We start from the raw sequence: 19917 nt of genomic DNA on the forward strand, positions 1-19917 counted from the left end.
TTAAAATCGGAGGATTGACTCTTCACAGCTCATTAACCAGACATGTTCATTTATATTCCAATGTTGCTTTGTACCATAAGGTTCCAAAGCTCCAACAGAGTTCTATGCAATGTGCTTACAGAGTTGCATAATTTTATGCTGACAAGACAGTGGATCAAAACTCAGAGAAATGATACAGCGCGTGCAGGACTAGCGAATGCCGGGACCTTCTATGGCTGTAGCCTATCTTCTTCTCAATGAGGATCGCTTGTCACCGAGAGACGTGCCTTAAAACGTGTTCTCTATGGACTTGTCAAACTGCAGCAAAGAGGAAGGCTATATGCCACAGTAACTGGTTCATTATGGCAGTAGCTACGGAGGTGTTTTTTTTGGTACAATGATTATCTGGAGTTTAAATCATTTATTTTAAATAGATAATATTTCTTTAACCCTCCTTTGTATTTTTCCTGTTTACTGCAATATAAAGAAGATTGTATGCTGTTATTTTTCAACTGCTGCCTTGTGAAAACTAATGACTTCAAGCCAGTAGCAGACACCTTTAAATAGCTTTAACTCTGGCATAAAGGCCTAGAAAACACGGGATCATTACCTGTTACAGTAATGATCACGCCAGAGATCTGTGACAACCTACCATGTTCTGATGCAATTTACTATGGATCGAACAACCCTCTAAAATGCAAAGAACCCTTCATGTTGATAAAGATTATTATTTTTTTAGATCAAAGGCTCAGAAAGTGAAGCCATGGCAAAATATTTAGAATATTCCCAATAACCACAAAGGGATTATTCATTCCATATTGATTTTCTAAGCCAGTTCCCACAGAACCAGGTTCCTGAGATCCCAATCATAAAGACCTTTTCTAACTTTTAACACCTCTTTATGTCAAGGTATTAAGCATAACAGCTTTACGTTCAAGGCTGTTTACTTAAGGGGTATATAGCTCATTTAGTAACGCTGCCAAGTGATACTAATTGCCCAAACACTGACTAAGCATGTGTATTATATTATCAGGCTGCACTGTGAACATGGGAATGGTAGCCATTAGGATTATCAAATTAGGTACGAGAATCAACCAAACTGAACAAGACTAAAAATGGTGGCAGACACAGACAAAAACCTAAGGTCTCACTTCGCTGGTTAATAAGTAATCACCACTATATGCTGAGCAATATGGTGTTCCTGACAATGAATCAGCCATTTTCCTACTGAACCGTTTATAACTGAGGGGATCTATGGTTAGGAGTGTAGGCTTTGGAGTCTGAAAGCAGGGAGGTCAAACCCTGGTTCACCCCTTCCTAGTCATGTGATCTGGGGCAACTTAATTATTTAAACTCACTCTGAGCTTCACATTCCTCCTCTGTAGAAGCAGGGTAATCCTTTATCATTGGGTTATTATTTCTTGTAACGAAATGAAATGCAACAGTTCTTCAAAAGCACTTTATGCCTTGCTACTAAAGAGAATCACAAACTAAAGGGAATGTTCATGCTGTTTGGGCCTAAATACCAATGAGGTGATGTCTAGTTAAAACATTAAGTGGGATTCTCACAGAAGGAAGTTTATCTAACTCATCTTTGTATCCTCGGGAGCGAGCTTAAGACCTAATACAAAATATATTATTGTTGAATGACGTCAGTGATGATATCTGTAACATGTCATGCCATCGTTACCAAGCCCTACTGCCTTTACTTCCGAAATAGCGACTGTTCCCTTCTCTTCATCTCTGCCCCCAGCACCCTCCTCCAAGGTCCAGGCAGGCCTCCCGGGATTCCTACAGTCCTCGTGTAACTGAGGAAGCGGCATCTACCCTGCCTTTCCTCCACTCTTCTTACCTTTGCAAGGTAGAGTGATCTTTTCAAAGTGTCAATGGATCTTATCACCTTTCAAAGACCCCCATTACTCCCTACCCAGGTCTACAAAAATCCCCAGCGTCTGACTCCGACTCACCAATCCCAATCCTGTCTTATTTCAAACCACCTTCCTTCTGTCTCATCCTCTCTTTTCCAGCCACACCAGGTTTCTTTCATCCCTCACGTATGCGCAGCTCTCTTCCTTTGCTATTCTTCTGCCTGAAGCATTCCGCCTGCCAACCTTCAGTTCAGGTCTCCTCACCCTTCATACCTCAGCTTAACTGTTACTTTCTCAGCAAAGCTTTCCCTGAACTTCCTGTAAGTTCTTATGGAACCGTGTATCTCTTCTTTAGAGAAGTTATCAATTTATATTTCTTTCTGTTCTTACTTCATGAATGTCTGCGTATCTACCCAACTAAAGAATAGACTTCACAAGATGGTGTTCGTTTTTGTTCCTCCCTGGTTCCTTGAGTATTCAAAATTTTGTCGAATGAGTGATTTTTCTAAACATTAATATTCTTAAGAGACCACTCAAGATCCATCTCTGTGGTACCCTGAAATGATTTTGAGAGAAACGCTACAATAAAAGAATAGGTGCAGAGTACTAAGTGACATATAAAGTCAAAAATAAATAAAATACACTGGCAACTGGAAGGAGATGCAAAACTAACTCTTCCAAGTTTGAAAATTTATTTTCTCAGACTTAGAACCTCATTTCTTTCGAGTTGTAAGCAGATGCTAATTTCATAGCAGGCAACTTTTTCTTCCAGGACCAAAGGCTACGATGAAGCTTTGCAGGAGAAATTGAAGTACGGCACAATACTGCCTGCATCCATGAAATACAATCGTCCGTACATCTAAAAGGCTTTTAAGGCACGATGGCTTAATCAGAATATTCTTAGTTCTAAATTCTAAATTCTAATTTAGTTCTAAATTCTTACCAAATGAATACCACACCATCTGGAATGCATGCCTGAGTGGCAAGAAGCTGTGCTACAATTTCCTTTAAAAAGCAAAAAATCCACTTAAGGGAACCAAAATGGGTTTCACTGCCCCTTCATTAGACGGCAATATTGAGTGGGAAGGTTGGTGCTAAATCTTCTATGTGAAATTTCAGAATTATATATTAGTTGTGATACATTTTCAATTGCAGAATATTAGGCAAGCGAGAAGCTAGAATTTTATCCTACAAAGCTTATTGTCTTAAAAATGTGAAGAAAAAACACGTCAGGGGTTGCGGAGATCTGATAACATTAACAGCAGAAAATGCAGCTCTACACAGAAGGAACCACCTTTCGCTGGGCTGTAAAGAAGTTAAGCGACCTGGAATAAAACACCTTCCATCACTCCCCGCCCGGGCCTCTCCACGACAGCCTTAGCCCAGCAGCCCAGCGGCCCAGCAGCTCTCAACTGCGCAGGCGCAATAGCCGGCCTTCTCCCTCCGGTGAAGTCAAGGTCAGCTTTCGGGAACGCGGGGCCCCAGGGAGCCTGAGCCAGAGCAAAGAGATGACTCTTTGGACCCTGGAAACCCGATGGGGTTTTTATTCCACTTCGCCTTGCTGGTCCCCTCGCAAGATATAGGAGCGGCTTACCTGTGAGGAGCCCGCAGCCCCAGAGGCCGAGGGCGGCGAGCCGGGCCCCCCCGGGCTCTGCAGCGCTCGGCCCCGCATGTCCGTCACTGCCTGGCCCGGGCGCACTCGCGCCCGAATCTTCTCTCCATTGAGAGTACAGCCCGGTCCTTCCACCATCTCCCGGGCCGCCCTGTGCCCCACTATGCTGCACGGCCCTGCTGAGAAAACTGCCGCGCAACCTCACGTCTGCGCGAGCGCGTACCTCGGCCCCGAGGAGACTCAAATCTCCCGCGCGCCCGGCCCCGCCCCGGAAGCCCCGCCCCCGTCCGCGGGCAGGGCTCCCGGGCGCAGGCGCAGTGGCTCAGCGCCCCGGGCCCGGACGGGGATTGCAGAGAACGAAACGTGAGCGCTGGCGCAGCCCATCTGCCACCCACCGGGGCTGAGTCGTAAAAGCGGAGGCAGTTGGAACCTCAGAAGCTCCAACTTGTTCTTTGCTTTGAGGTTTTGCCTTTGTCTCTGAGCTGCTCTGTACACCCATATTTTGTACCTTATCCTCTTATTCTGTCCTAAAATCCAAGGTTGCCTGGCAGGACTTTGCTTGCCCTCTTTGGACGTGGGTGGACGCAGAGGGAGTCAGGGGAGGGTTTAGAGCAAGCAGCTTTTGCTTTTTCTCTTATAGGTTTAGCATGTCTTAGAAAACGGGGCCTTATATGCCAAATATATTTTAGTGTGTATATTAAAATATAGCGAGACCCTACCCAAATTCATGCAACAATTCTATTTTGGGATGAACGCTATTTGAAATTGCTTTGTAAAAGTCAGGGCTCTATATAAATCAGAGGGTAATGCATAGCTTTTCAAATTTACACAAGGATGTGTGCATGTAAATACATAAAGACAAGGACTCCATACAATTTTTTTAAAAAATGAAAAAATCGAATCATTTTTGAAAATTAAAACACAGCACATTAGAACACAGTGTCAATTTATAAGTGATTTAATAAGCATACCACTGCTGTCGTTAAACCAGAAAAATATATGTAGTAGAGACTTGAATTAGAATATATTACTAAAGACTTGAATTCAAAAATTTGAAAAGTAATAAGTCTTTCTGTAGGGAGAGATTAGTGGTCAAAAGTTAGCTGGCTCAGGTTCAGAATTCTTTGTACTTCCTTGCTTAATTTTTGTTTTTTTTAATAAATTTATTTATTTTTGGCTGTGTTGGGTCTTCATTGCTGCATGTGGGCTTTCTCTAGTTGCAGTGAGGTGTTCAGGTTTCTCACTGCGGTGGCTTTCTTGTTGCAGAGCAAGGACTCTAGGCACATGGGCTTCAGCAGTTGTGGCTCACGGGCTCTAGAGCACAGCCTCAGTAGTTGTGGCCCACGGGCTTAGCTGCTCCAAGGCATGTGGGATCTTCCCGGCCCAGGGCTCGAACCCGTTTCCTCTGCATGGGCAGACGGATTCTTAACCACTGCGCCACCAGGGAAGCCCTTGTTTAATTGTTGTTTACTCTTTAGGTCAAGTTACTAAATAATCAAGGAAGAATCCTATTCCCTACAACCCAGATTCAGTCATAATCTCTGCCCTTTGATGGAAAACAATTCTCACACACCTTATTCACGTTTACCTTTTTATTCATTATTTTTTGCTACCTAACAAATTGTCCCATTTGTTATTTCAAAGTTTCTGCAGGTCAAAAAGTTGGCAGGGGTCTGGCTCAGTGGTGCTTGCTCAGTGCTTGTCAAGCAATTACAGCCAAGACATTGGCCAGGGCTGCAGTCATTTAAGGTTTGATTGTAGCTGGGAGATCCACTTCTGAGATGGCTCTCTTGCATAGCTGTTGGCAGAAGGCTTTGGTTTCTCATTTTATGGGTCTCTCCATAGGGTTGCTTGGCTGTTTTCCTGACATGGCAGGTGACATCCCCACCGTGTGTGATCCAAGCCGGAAGGCAAGGAGGAAGCTGTACTGTAATGGCCTTTACTACCTAGTCTCTGAAGTGGCACGCCCACACCTTCACTCCTTCAGTTCATTAGAATCCAGTCATTCGGTACAGCCCACAACGGGTAAAGGAGGGGAATTAAGCTTTATCCCTGGAAGGGAGGAGTACCAAATACCTTGTGAACATATTTTAATGCCATCACAATCTTCATTCATCTGATTGATTCATCATGAACTTATTCTCTTTAGCTGTTGTGTACTGGGGCACATTTGGATCAAATAAAATCTTTTAACTTGAATTAGGTTTACCATTCTCCAGAGAGCTGAGTAAGAGCTGGGGAGGAACACTGAAGACACTGAGAGACGTCATTGATGTGCCCCTGCAAGGCCAAGCCAGATTTTGTTTATCTGTGACGAGACTCTGAGTCTTTGGATACTTCTCTTTTTTATCCTTCCTTACATGCAATTAAGGGTGAAATCGCATGCACTCTGCATCTGCAGTGTTTATAAACAGTCATCTCACCATCGCAAGCAAACCTTCCCTGGCATAGACTCGATTTCTTCTTAAGCATTATTTATTACTTGATGACATTATAAAAGTCATTCATTTTCTCTAAAACACATTTTTTTCTTATGTAAAATAAAATATACATTTCTTATAAACCTCCACATGATTTGTTTTTTGTTTTAATTCCCAAATAGCATAACATATATGAAAGCACTTTGAAAACACTACACACTACAAATTCAAGGAATTAAGATAAATTCGATTTGCTCTGCCCAGAATATGCTCTGTACTTTGTTTCTTTGCTCATGCTGTTACTCTCACCTTTTTGTATCCTTGTCTTCATCCCAGTTTACTGAAATTCTCCCAATTTTTAAGTCCTAATTGAATGCATACCCTCTAAGAAACCTTCCGGGTACACTTTACAAATGAAGGAACGGAGAGGGTCACGGAGAGGTTAGGTAACATGCTCAAGGTCACAGAGGTGGGATTCAACCAGGCAAGCCAAGGTCTTAGCCAAATGCTTTCACCAACATCACTTACATGACACTAGCCCTCAATCAAATATTTTTGGGAACGACTTATGAAATGGTGGTTTAGAGGAAAAGCACCTTTTAGTCAGCCTTATATGGGGACTAAAGGCAATCTCAAAACCTTCCTTCAGCATATTAAGTTTTAACATATTCTGGATAATGAAACTTTGTTTTTACCCTTCTCCTTACAAGGTCTGTGTGCAGATTTTTAGTTGGAATGATAAAAATGTAGCACGGGGGAAATTTCGTTAATTTCTGTGTTTTACATAAATAACTTGAATATATTTAACAGGTAGAGAGATAACATCCATCCTCTCTGAACACCCTCTTAATTTTAGCTCTGAATAGAGGAAACAGTCATTAGTGAACATTACGTGCAGGTGTTTTCAGTGGTATTTACTAAAGAGTCTCCAGTTTGTACCCATTAAGAGAAACTTCTAACGTTAGATTACAAGAAGAATAAAATGCACAGCAGCAGAAACCATTTTTGACGCTTTCATTGTTTGAAGCATATACCAAATGCTGGGACTTTGCAAAGCAGTGCATTTTGTTCCATTGCGAAGGCTGGAAGCGCCAGGTGACAGTTTTCTGCTTGCAAAGCCAAAATCTAAATTGCAGAATCAACCATGGGCTTCTGGGTAACTCACGAAACCGCCCTGACATACCTAGCCTTTTCACAGTGATGTGAAATCTAGGACTGGGTGCTTTGGTTTTGCCAGATTCTCCATGGAAGGGATTTTTCTAATTTATTGCTTAATTTAAGCATATTTAGTAAGCAAAGGTAGTTTCTGAGCATGAACTTAATTTTGGGGAAAATAATAACTAAATAGTTATTAAACACTCATAAAAGAGCCCAGATAATCTCTTTGTGAGGGGTTCTCTCCATGAGAGAGGACAGGAGAATTAATTCATTTTCTATTTTGAAATAGAAAAGCAGGTTATTTTTTGTCAATATCTTGGAGCAATATTCTTCATCGGTCTCAGGCACTGGAGAGCATATTCAAGTTGAGGCATGAAATCCGCCATTTATTCATTCATTCAAAAAGCAATGCGATTATTGGGCACCTAATTTGTTGCAGGAAGAGTGCTGGATCCATGGATACAGATATAAGTCAGAGATCTAAACAGCTCACCAACTAGTGCAGCGAGAAGAGGAAATAAACACCAGCATGCTGACAGGTAACCTCAGGGTGCTCCCGGCAGACACAGGGAGGAGACCTCGGTTTTCCGACATCTCTGCTAAATTTTGAGGAGACATAAATAAAAGTTTGTTGCATAAAGGATAGGAGAAGGGGATTTTTAGGCAGATAGGGGGAAACCTATTTTACAACGCCAGGAGGTGTGAGAGAACCTCATATTTGGGGGGACCACAAGAGTATCTGGAGGACAAGAGGATAGGGAGTGAAGGCAGATGGGGCCGAGAGAAGTCAGCAAAGCCAGATGATGGAAAACCTGAATGGTATGCTAAGAAGTATGGGTCTTCTGTTGAAAGTAATAGAGGAACAAATAGAGAATTCTATGCAGGAGATGGACATGCTTAGCTTTGCTTTATTAAATGATCCCCAGTATGGTGTGAAGCAGTGGGTCTCAACCGGTGACATTTGGTCACAACTAGGGGGAGAGGTACTACCGGCATCTCATGGGTCGAGGGCAGGGATGCTACTAAATATCTAACAGCGCGCAGGGCAAGCCACCACAGCAGATCGTTAATTACCCAGTCGAGAAAGCGTTACCAGTACCAAGGCTGAGAAAGCCCGGTGCGGCAGGCTGAATAAGGCTCCCCCCAACCCTAACGTGTTCATGACCTAATCCGTGGAATTTGTGAACACGTTTCCTTAAAGGGCAAAAGGGATTTGACAGATGTGATTGAATTAAGGATTGTGAAATGAGGAGATGATCCTGAATTCTCTGAATGCACCCAGTGTAATCACAAGGGTCTGATAACAGGCGGCACGAGGGTCAAAGACAGAAAAGGTAATGTGAGGACAGACCCAGTCAGTGAAGGAGATGGATGATGCTTTTGAAGACGGAGGAGGGAACAAGGAACGCAGGCGACCTCCAAAAGGAGCAGCCCTGTTGACACCTTGACTCCAGGCCCGTAAGACTGCTGTGGGACTTTTGCCCTTCAGAAAAGTTAGAGAATAAATTTGTGTTATTGTAAGCTGCTAAACGTGAACTACTTAGAGCAGCAATAGGAAATTAGTGTATCTGTCTCGGAGAACAGGACAGATGGGAAGTGAATCTTGATGCAGAATAAACAGTAAGCAGGTGTCAACATTGCCAGGCACTTATCTGAGCACTGGAGACACAACAGTGATTGATGCAGGAAAAAAAATTCTACTCTCCTGAAACCTATAGTTTTTTTTTGTTCTTTTTTTGGTATGTGCGAGTTCTTATTATAGTCCAGGAAATAATGTCTGTATAATGCTAACTTCCTTTCCCAGTCCATCATACATCAGCTAACTTTCTCTAAAACTTGAGAGTTTTACTTTTGACTTATTCGAATTTATCAGTATTTTACGTTACGATTTGTGCTTCCCCTCTCTAGTCCAAGGTATTTTAATGTCATAAAAATACCTTCCTACATTTTTCTATTAACTTTGTTTATAGTTTTATTATGATAGATTATTATTCCTAATTACCACTCACTTCTTCATATCACTATTATTAACCCATTCCTACCACGTGTCCCTATAAAGGAATAGACTTCACCACACCATTGTCAGGACAGGCCACTGGACTACCTTTGGCTGACTGAATGCAAGTTCTTTTATCTGATCATAAACTTGTGAGGGAGAAATAAAATGACTATTGCTGGAAGCCACTGAGACCTTGGCATGGTTCGTTGTGCAGCTTACCCTCGGGAAATTTGACTAAAACATTTATGTTTACATTTAGGCCCTTTATCTATGATGCCATCATTGTTACATGCAGTTATCCTTTGTACATAAGTCTGTTTGGTCTTCCTATTCTGTTTCACTGATCTATCTGTTCGGGTACCAATTCAACACTATTTTTAGTCCTGTGATATTATAATGTGTCTGAATATTTCATGAGTTTCCACTTTTAGTCTTCCTTCTCAAAATTATATTAGCTTTTGTATGAATGTGTAAACTTCATTATATTTAAAATCAGTTTCATGTTCTCTTGCAAATTCTGAGATACTGATTATATATATACATTTAGTTTATAGATAAATGGGAAACTGTTAATAGCTTTACAATGTTAACATGCCTTCTTTTATTAAGGTCTCATTCGATTAACTTTAGAAATCTTATAAATGTCTCTGTGAAGACGTTGTGTTTTCTTCGTTGGTCTAATTCCTAGGATTTCATAGTTTGGGTTGATATTTTGGTGGCATATTATCTTCTCTTATATTTTTGGTTGGTTTTTACTATGTAAGGTGCTGGACTCCAGTACACCCAATTGAGGAAGAGAAGAAAATATTAGCACTTCTATAAATACTTATTTTTTATTTTATTTTAACATTTTAATTTTTAGGCAAATAGTACCTAATGTATTAATACATTAGTTCTATAATAATAATTATTATTATAATAATAGCTAATTTTTATGAGACACCAACTTTGTGCTATTCAAATGCTTTCCAAGTATTAATTCACTTAATCCTCACAATATCCTAAGTGGTAATTTTTTTCTTCTCATTTTATAGGCAAGAAAAATGAGGCAGAGAGTGGTTATGTAACTTGTCTAAGTTCACACAGGTGTAAATGACTGAATCAAGATTTGAACCCAAGGCAATCTTGCTGTCAATCTCTACACTATGTTGTTTGTAAAGTACATAATTGCAGGTTATAAATAAACACTGGGATCATACTGGGCTCATAAAATGAGTCAGTTTGCTTTTTGAAGATAAGAATTATACATTTTTTAAAGTTTATTTATCAACTTTTAGAGGAACCAATATTTTGCGACCAGTGGTGTCGAAAAACGCTATTAATCTTTAAAGTTTATCTTGTATCTGGCAATTTCACTTAACTTTTATTAGATACACTAATTTGTTCATTCTGTTGGGTTTTCTACATAATCTTATCATTTACAAATGACAGTTTTATGTCTTCCTTTCCAATTCTTATCATTGCTAATTATTTTCCTCGTCTCATTGTGTTGGTTAGAGCCTTCAGTACTATACTGAATAGCAGTGGTGATAAAATATATCCTTGCTTTGTTGAGTTCAAAATTTCTTCAATAAACACTATCTAGCTGAGTCTTTTCAATGAAGACTTTTATTAAGTTAAAGACGTCATATTTGCTCCCAGTTTTCTTAGTTTCTTTTGTTTTCTCATTAAATAAGTGTAAAATTTATGAAATGCTTTTTCTGTATCTACTGAGGTGATAAATGTTTTTTTTTTAGTCCACTGTCATGATGAATTACATTGATAAAGTTTTGATCGGTAAGCCATTGTACCATTCCTGAGATAATTCCTACAAATTCACTGTATTGTTCTTAACAAACAATGTTTACTTGGCTAATATTTTATTTAGTATTTTCTTATCTGTGTTTAGAAGTAGACTATTTTCCTTTTTCGTTTGTATTGTCCTTATATAGTTTTAATATCAAGATATTAAGCTCATAAAGTGACGTGCAGTTTTTATTTTTTTCTGGAGAAGCTTTTATATGATAAAATTATCTGCCTTTTAAAGTTTCACTTAACCTCTAAAGGACCTTATTTCAACTAACTCCGAGGTATTTAGTTACCTAAGAAGAAAAAGAAGGATACCAAAACTGTACTATGGCATTTTCTAGAGATATCTTATTTAGTCAGTTAAATATGTTGTGCAATGCATCATAAGATAAGTGAACTTTAAAGCTTCATAGTAGAATTTTGAAATATGTAGTATTTGGCAATTTTGGAAAAGATTAAGAACATTAGTGCTTTCATACATTTGCTTCATGGCACTGTCATTTGGTTGCCAACCATTTTTGCAGGGTGTTTCCTATCAGATTACTAATGAAAAGAATTAAAATAACTACGTCAACATAAACTAAGTTTTATTGAGCAAACTGAAAGACGGAAAGGAATCAGGTCGCAGAAGGTAATTACTATAAACATTAGATTTCTGGTGCGGGAACCACATTTGTTCTAGTGAGAAGTTACATCAAGGATATCCTTCTTCAAAAATGTGGCATTGCGCAGGAAATTATACTCAGTATTTTGTAATAACTATGAGAGAAAAGAATCTGAAAAAGAATATATATATATATATAACTGAGTCACTTTGCTGTACACCTGAAACTAACACAACATTGTAAATCAATTATACTCCAACTAAAAAAAAGAAAGAAAAAATCATCATGTTGTACACTTGAAATATAATTTTAAGATGCGGATTGCCACTTGAGGCAAAAAAAAGGCAACTATTATTTGCCTTGATTGGGTCAGAATGTGGGGAAGGGTTTAGTGAGGTGCCCTCCTTAAAGGAGTAAAAGCTGAGCGCAGAAATCTTAACAGCTTTCAGGTCTTAGGCAGGGACTTGGTCATTTCAGACCAAGGATGAAGACTGCAAGAGGTTTGCAATCTTCCTAATTGCAGATTCATTGTTGTTATTTCAAATGACTGCCAGTTTCATGTAATGAGTTACTGGAAAACTCTTAAGACCTTAGCAGGCTGTGTGCTCTTTTAGGAACGGCAAGGCATTTGGAGAAGTGGAAGCAAAACAGAGAGGGAGGTGACAGCAAACAAGACAAGCAGAGACTGAGCCACTACAAAGAAGAAGAGCACAGGAAATTGTCTTGAGTCTGAGAAAAGACCTGGAGTTTAAAACAGAAATGCTTGCATTCTGTCATTAAGCCACGCTATCTATACTTTGTGGACATTCCAAGTTTGGCTGGATTGCACTGGGGCCTGATGTGAAGTTAGGTAGCTGTGATAGCTGTGAAATGACAGCAACAGATGGACCTCGCTAGCATGAAGCAACCAAAGGTGTGCACAGTTTAAGGAACAATCCTCAATCCTGAGCTTGACAGACCATATAGAAGCAGGTTACATCATTAACTAAAGGTCAGATATAAATACAGTGAGCTTGTTTGAGACAGTTGGGCATGCTCTAGCCTTCTCAATCACATTTATCTACCTGGGAGATAACCCGTCAGCTATATGTGTATCCATCTCTACCTTTGTAACAGAACAAACAAAAATCTCAAGAGATGGTTGAGTCCAATCTATTGTATTTGATGTCTTATTGAGAACACAATGGGCATAATATAGTAAAATAGATTTATATTCCTAGCAGAACAGAAGGGCCCAGTTCAGCAGACAAATATAAGATCGCTTCTTGCCAAAGTGATAGCATATATAATTTAGCATATATAATTTTAATCAGCTACCCAAGTCAACAGAAAAACTTAGTCTTAAGTAATTTGTAGATGTCTTGAAACCCATTAAAAAAACAAGAACAATATTTTGACATCGTTCTTATTATGCAGACAGGGCTCAAAGTTTATCTGTTAAACCTCAAGAAGGATTCTTTGGCATTTCTGATCTAATTATTATTGGCTTGGACCCCATTTGGACTAGTGATTAATTCACAACAGGCTCTATTTTCCATTATTAATCTCTCAAGACTTGAAAAGTTTATCAGACCCAAAGCTATTAGATATTTCAAATTCTGTACTTTTTGCTTACTTGCTATATATTGACTCCTAGTTTTTTTTCTGTTCCACTATTTTCATTCGTGAAGCAACTGGAAAATGCGAGTGTGTGTGTGTGTGTGTGTGTGTGTGTGTCCCTGTGCACACACAAGTAGAAGTTTCATAATCTTTCAGGGATAAGCACACTCACCTTCACAAAATATTCAGATTTAAGTTAGCAGAGCTGAGAAACAATGCATTCTCTTCCTCTGCTAACTCTCAAGCAGGGCGTCCAGGGCCATATCCTAAATGCTGACTGGAACTGCTCTCCGTCTCAGATGTGGAAGTTTACATCAGTAGATATTCATGTGAAAGCTTGATTGTGAACGGGTTGATTAATTCCCCAGCACACGCATGTGGGAATTCGCTTCTGAGGTTCAGTGCTAATGCGGAAGGGATTCGCACTGCACTTTGGGAATTCAAAACTCCCCAAGAGAAAAGGGTTAAGCCTGACGTCACCTCAGAGTGAAAAGGCCAAGGCAGTTACAGAAACACATTTGCAGAGATACCAGATAAGAAAATAATTTTGTACAAACTTCACCTTGTAATGTCTTTCAAACTGTGCAGGAAGTCGAATTGTTTTACAGAAGGGCAGTCAACAATCTTCCTCTGTATAGCCTGGACTTAGTGTTTCATTTTAGAAAAAGGAGTGACATTTCAAAGAGAAAACCACTGCTTGGAGGACTTCTGATTACCAAAATGATGCCAAATGGGTGAAAGTCTGCACTGAGTTCTTTGCATGATAACGTAGAAAGTTTTGAAGTTTATTTTTTAAAGAAATTGTTCTAGAAGAGTAGAAAGTTGTGAAAGTATAACTCAGGCAGAAGTTTGAATTTGGCTTCTGATAGCGTAATCAGTCTCTTAATACTTTATCTTTTTAAAGTTCAGCTGCATATAACACAAACACAATTACAGCAGCTTAACCAAATAGGGGTTTCTTGTTCTTATACAGTAAGCCTGGACATAGGCAGGCCAGGTGGTGTAGCAGCCTTGTAATAGCATCAACATCCTGGATTTATTTTGTCTTTCCGTTCCTTCACTCGCACGGTTACTTCACGGTTGCGAGATACCTCTGACCCCCCTTCTGTACTCCAAGCAGGAAGAATAAGAAAGCTATGAAGAGGAAGGCTGGCACCTGTGTCAGGAAAGCAAAACTACACAGGAATTCCTGGTTAGGTTCCAGCTAATCTCACCGACGAAGCTATGCCATACCGTCAGCCTTTGCTGTAATAGAGTCTGAGAAATGGTAGGGTCGGTTTGTTTTGGTTTGTTTGTTTGTTTTTTGGCTGCATTGCCAGTAAAAGCTGAAAACAAGGGTTCTTTTAGTAAAAACAAAGGGGAGCGTGGCTCCCGGGTAGGCAACAGCATGCTGAGCCCCTGTGCGGCATATTGACCAGGTGCCCGTTCTGAGCCGGCACTGCCGTGACGTTCCCACTGCTGTTTTGTACACCGTGCCCTCCTGTCCTTATTTTGCTTGAGTGTAAGTAGATTTTGTTCAACACAGCCCTGGTGCACAGAGCTGAAGTTCTCGGGGAAAAACGACACTCCGAGAGCTTGCTGCTCCAGAGCCCATGGCTCCACAGGCTCGCAAACGACAGCTATGATGACCGCCCACGACCCGTCCACGTGGAGAGGCTGCCCAGGTGCGTCAGGCTGCCAGCCCGGATGCAAAGTCAAAAGCAAGAGTCATACAGAGTGAAGTAAGTCAGAAAGAGAAAGACAAATACCATATGCTAACACATATATGTGGAATCTAAGAAAAAAAATGTCATGAAGAACCTAGGGGTAAGACAGCAATAAAGACACAGACCTACTGGAGAACGGACTTGAGGATATGGGGAGGGGGAAAGGTGAGCTGTGACAAAGCGAGAGAGAGGCATGGACATATATACACTAACAAACGTTAGGTAGATAGCTAGTGGGAAGCAGCCGCATAGCACAGGGATATCAGCTCCGTGCTTTGGGACCGCCTGGAGGGGTGGGATACGGAGGGTGGGAGGGAGGGAGACGCAAGAGGGAAGAGATATGGGAACATATGTATAACTGATTCACTTTGTTATAAAGCAGAAACTAACACACCACTGTAAAGCAATTATACCCCAATAAAGATGTTAAAAAAAAAAAGGAAAGAAAAGCAAGTCTGGCGTCATTCTTCATGTGGGGCGGCGCTGAGACCTGAAACTTCAGGGATAAACCGTGTGGATAACAAAAAGCCCAAAGCAAACACTGGTAGAACTAATAGGACAAACCTAATGGAGATTTTTAACATCCCTTGTCAAGTGCATACAGTAAAATCTCCAAGAGAAACTCTATGCTGGGAAAGAAACACATTCAATAAACTTAAAAGGCTTGATTTTTAAAGCATGTTAACTGACAGTAACAGACTCAAATTAGAAATCAATAACACATCTAGATAAGCCTAGACGTTTGGAAATTAAAGAACTCCCTTCTAAATATCAAAGAAGTCAAGGGGAAAAAATCACAAAGAAAATGAAAACTTGATTTGAGAAAAACTATAATGAAAATATAGCCTATGAAATGTTACAGGATGCTGTGGGATGTTGCTAAAGCAGTAAAGGGAAATTCTTAAATTAGGAAAGAAAAAAGACTTAAGATCACTCTAAATTTCCACCTTAAGAATCTAGAAAAAGACAAGCAATTTGAACCCAAATATATAAAAGGACAAAAATAATAAACATAAGAGTGGAGATCAAGTAATATAAAGCAAACAATGGAGGAAATTCACAAAACCAAAAGTAAGTCCTCTGAAAACGTTAATAAAATATTTCTTTTGATAAAGACAAGAAAGTTAAAAAGAAAACCAAAACTATTTCTTTCAGAAATAAATGAGAGTTTGGTTTTTTCCATATATTATAGATATTAAAGGAATAATAAGGGAATATTTTGAACAACCATATACCAACATATATGACAATTTAGATGAGGTGGACGAATTCCTTTAAAAGCAAGTTACCAAAGCTAACAAAATAGAAAATCTGAGTAGCCCCATAATAATGGAGTTGAATCAAAGGGAACTCTACTCAGTGCTCTGTGGTGACCTAAATGGGAAGGAAATCCAAAAAAGAGGGGATATATGTATACATATAGCTGATTCACTTTGCTGTACAGTAGAAACTAACACAACATTGTAAAGCAGCTATACTCCAGTAAAAATTTAAAAAAAAAAAAAAGAATCTTAACCACACGTAGAACGTGAGTCTCAAATGGCTTTATTGGTGAATTCTATCAAACTTAAAAAAAGGAAATAACGCAAATCCTGCAGATAATTTCACATAAAATAGAAAAGGAGTTAATCCCCAACTTTTTCTATGAGCCTTATATCCAGCCTGGCAACTGATCTTATCTGACCTACAGGTTAATAAATTAGCCTATTCCTGTTTCATAGATTCAGAAGACTTGAGACTTGGGTGGGAGACAAAGGACTTTGTTACTCACAGGCACCAAAGCAACATGAGTGCCATCGTGCTTGTAGCTGCTGCCCTTGTTCTCAAGTCCCATGGAAGTGACACAAAGGACCCAAATAGATGCTGACACATGCAGGGACCTGCATTACAGGAGAGGGGTCCTGAGTCTGGAAAACACACTGACTTGTGTGTCTGCTGACGTGGAGCCTGAATGAAAGTCAGGAAAAAGGGTTTGGGTGTTAGCTCAGCTACTGATACATTCCCAGCACAAGACAAATCACCTGTGTTTTGGGATCTCAGCTTCATTATCCATAAAATCAGAGGATTTGGACCAGGTGATCTCTCAAGTCCCTTCCAACTCTATGATTTTAAGTGTCCATGTCCATGAACTAAAGAGGTTTGGAAAACAGAGGCTTAACTTATTTTATATAATGGAATTAAGAGCATGAAGTTAAAGACATGAGGAACTAACTCCTTTGGTCAACTTTTGGCCTGAAAGTATCAACCCCCCTAACCCTATGACTCATACATTACCTGGGGACCTATAACTTCCTGACACTTATATCTAAGATTTCAGATTTGTACTTCTCATAGTATTGTATTCTTTTCCTATCCAATTAAAAAATATCTCTTGATGGTGAGAACAAATCAAGTCGATATACCTAGGTGTTTCTAGGTGTTTCTAGGTGTATGCAAGTACCTAGCAAACATCCAGATATATGGGTACATAACTATATTTACATATGTACGTGGGTATATATGTGTGTGTGTATATATAAAATATACAAATGTGTGTGCATGTGTACACATTGATAAACACACACATACCTCAGAGACACTGCCTGTTTGATTCTAGACCATGGGAAAAAGACCCACACCAATTTTTTGGTTTCCCAGTCCATATAAAAGTTATGTATTTAAAAACAATTCCACCAATAACACATGTTCTACAGAACATCATGTTTGGCTTTGAGCTAGAAAAAAATCTGAAAAACAGTGGCTTAAACACAGAAAGGGCTTCTTTTTCTCACATACAAGACACTGTGTAGATAGGGAGTCCAAGGTTGCTGTAGCTGAAGCCCTGCAAGATCATCAAGGCTTCAAACTCCTGTTTCCTATTCTGCCTTCCTCAGCAATGTGGCCTTCGCACTCATGTTTGCATAATGGCTGCTGCCCCTCCAGCCATCACATTCTGATCTCAGGCAGGAAGAAAGGGAAAGATCCAGAAGCCTTTCCCATAAGGCTTTGTCTTGTCTTGAGAAGGGATCCTTTCCCCAAACATGTCTGCCTATACCTTACTGGCTATAACTAGATAACATAGCTTTCCCTATCTGCAAAGTTACTTGGGGGAAGTGAAGATATTTACATAGTAAGCTGGAAATCTTGATGATCATCTCCAACAAAACTGGAGTTCTGTTAGCAAAGAGGAAGGGGAGACTAGATCATAGTAAGCGACAAGCAGTTTCTGCCATATGCCTACTGTAGAAAAGTTAGAAAAAAACGAAGAGGCATTTCTCCATTCTTTTCATTCCATTTATTTATTCCTTTGTTTAGCCTTTCTCCTTCTGTCTCCTGATCCATACCTTATTTGAAAAATAGAGATTTTCGTGGTGTTACCTCAGAGTTAAAGCAACGTTGAGGCTATATCCTTAAGTGATAGCTTTCTGATACAAATAACATTTACACACACACACACCACCCCACCCCGGGAGAATTTAGTAGCCCAAAGATAGAACCTTTAAGGGGGAAAAAATGTAGATAAGGGTTTGGGGCAAAAAATGGTTTCCTGACGAACTGTCAGCATTTTATTTGGGTCACAAAACAGGCCACATTTCCTGTCTTTGCGAAGCCCCACACTTCTTAAATCACTGCCCTGTAACCGGCGGGCGTGTGGAGCCAGACTTGGTGGAGGCCACAGAGGCAGCAGCCTTCCCTGCCTGAGTGCCCGGCGGCTGTTTACTAATGGCTCTAGACACTGATTGCTCACCATTGTCATAATCGCCATGGGTTATATTTTTGAGTGCCCACGGGGGGCAGGGCACTGCACGGTGCAAAGTGTTTACTGTCCTGTGTCTGCTTCCGAATCCTCAGATGTTGTGCTCACACTGAGCTCAGCTCAGACTGCAAGGAATACTGTCCGCTGCTGTCAGCTACCGAAAGTTAAAGCTTTTCAGACTGTGGACATTCCCGGAAGGAATGCGATGAGACAGTGACACTACCACTTTTTAGCTAAGTTTCTTCATCATTAATGGATTTTCTCAACAAGCCTATTAGCAGGTACTATTTTCTTGATTTACGGAGCTCAGCAATGGCATCGCTGACTTCAGGGTTGGCCAGAACCTTAGGGATTTGGAGGAAAAAGAGCTAATATTTATCAGTCCTGGGGACAGTCTTACACACTACTAGGTATAAAACAGATAACTAATAAGGACCTGCTGTAGAGCACAGGGAACTCTACTCAATACTGTGTAATGGCCTATATGGGAAAAGAATCTAAAAAAGAGTGGATATATGTATACGTATAACTGAATCACTTTGCTGTACACCTGAAACTAACACAACATTGTAAATCAACTATACACCAATAAAAATTTTTTTCAAATAAAGATAAATGCTTTATATTTCATTCTCGAATTATCTCTCTGAAGGTGTAATCAGTACACACATTTTGTAGACGAAGCAGCTGTTAGAAGAGTTTAGATGAGTTGTCCAAAGTCACATTAGCTGGTAAAAGATCAAAGCTGAACTTGAACCTGGGTCCTAATTTAATTATCTTTCAGCTACAGTACACTGTCCTTTAAGAAGTGTCATAATATTTCACCAAGAGGTCACAAAACCCAACCCTCATTAGTGAATTGGGTTTAACCTAAACTGAAGGACCCTCACCTCTTATTGACATCAGTGGTTACCCCATATGAGGAAGAACAGGTGCTTTCACAAAGTAAGTGAAGGGACTTAAGAAGTCTAACGGAATTCAGGAATAAGGCATATTATTTTCTTCAAGGTGTATTATGTACTATGTACATTTAACATAGCAGAACTAAAATTACACTCTATCCTTGTTTATTTTGCTTTATTTCCTCCGTACATATTTACATTTTTATTCTGCTTACTGACTTTATGAGTCCTCCATCGTAGTGATAGTTTTCCTAATAGAGTTTTCCTAATAGTTTATCCTTGCTCTTAACCCTTCTTTCATTGAGTAGCAGTTCCTAGCGATGCTATATTTGATTCGTGCTTTCTTGCTTTTGTTCGAGTGCTTTCGTAATTTTCATCCTCATTCACGTCTGCCTCAATCCCCTTCTGCATCATTTCTGAGTGGTACTAACTGCACATTTATTTCCTGAGTGTGTTTTAGAATCCTCCCTCTACCCTCTGTATTTTACAATTGCAGATGGCTTTTCTGCAGCATTCGTATTTTCTCAGAGTCTCTACTTGTTAGA

General features: G+C 39.9%; 1 protein-coding gene across 8 annotated transcripts in view; it reads right to left on the reverse strand.

Annotated features, from left to right (window-relative positions):
- NEIL3 (nei like DNA glycosylase 3) overlaps positions 1–19917 on the reverse strand; it is a 109645-nt gene that overhangs the window by 47959 nt on the left and 41769 nt on the right. For 2 of the 8 annotated variants that reach the window (XM_033848834.2, XM_033848833.2), the window contains exon 1: positions 3442–3672. The exons of 2 other annotated variants lie outside the window; for them this stretch is intronic. In XM_033848834.2, the coding sequence (XP_033704725.1) occupies positions 3442–3597 (156 nt within the window). In that variant the 5' untranslated portion in view covers positions 3598–3672. Of the gene's footprint in view, positions 1–3441; positions 3674–19917 lie in introns of those variants that run through there. 4 more of the 8 variants (XM_073798702.1, XM_073798701.1, XM_019921619.3 and 1 more) reach the window with 3 other exon arrangements.

Source organism: Tursiops truncatus, chromosome 21 (assembly GCF_011762595.2).
Source record: "Tursiops truncatus isolate mTurTru1 chromosome 21, mTurTru1.mat.Y, whole genome shotgun sequence".
NCBI lineage: Eukaryota > Metazoa > Chordata > Mammalia > Artiodactyla > Delphinidae > Tursiops > Tursiops truncatus.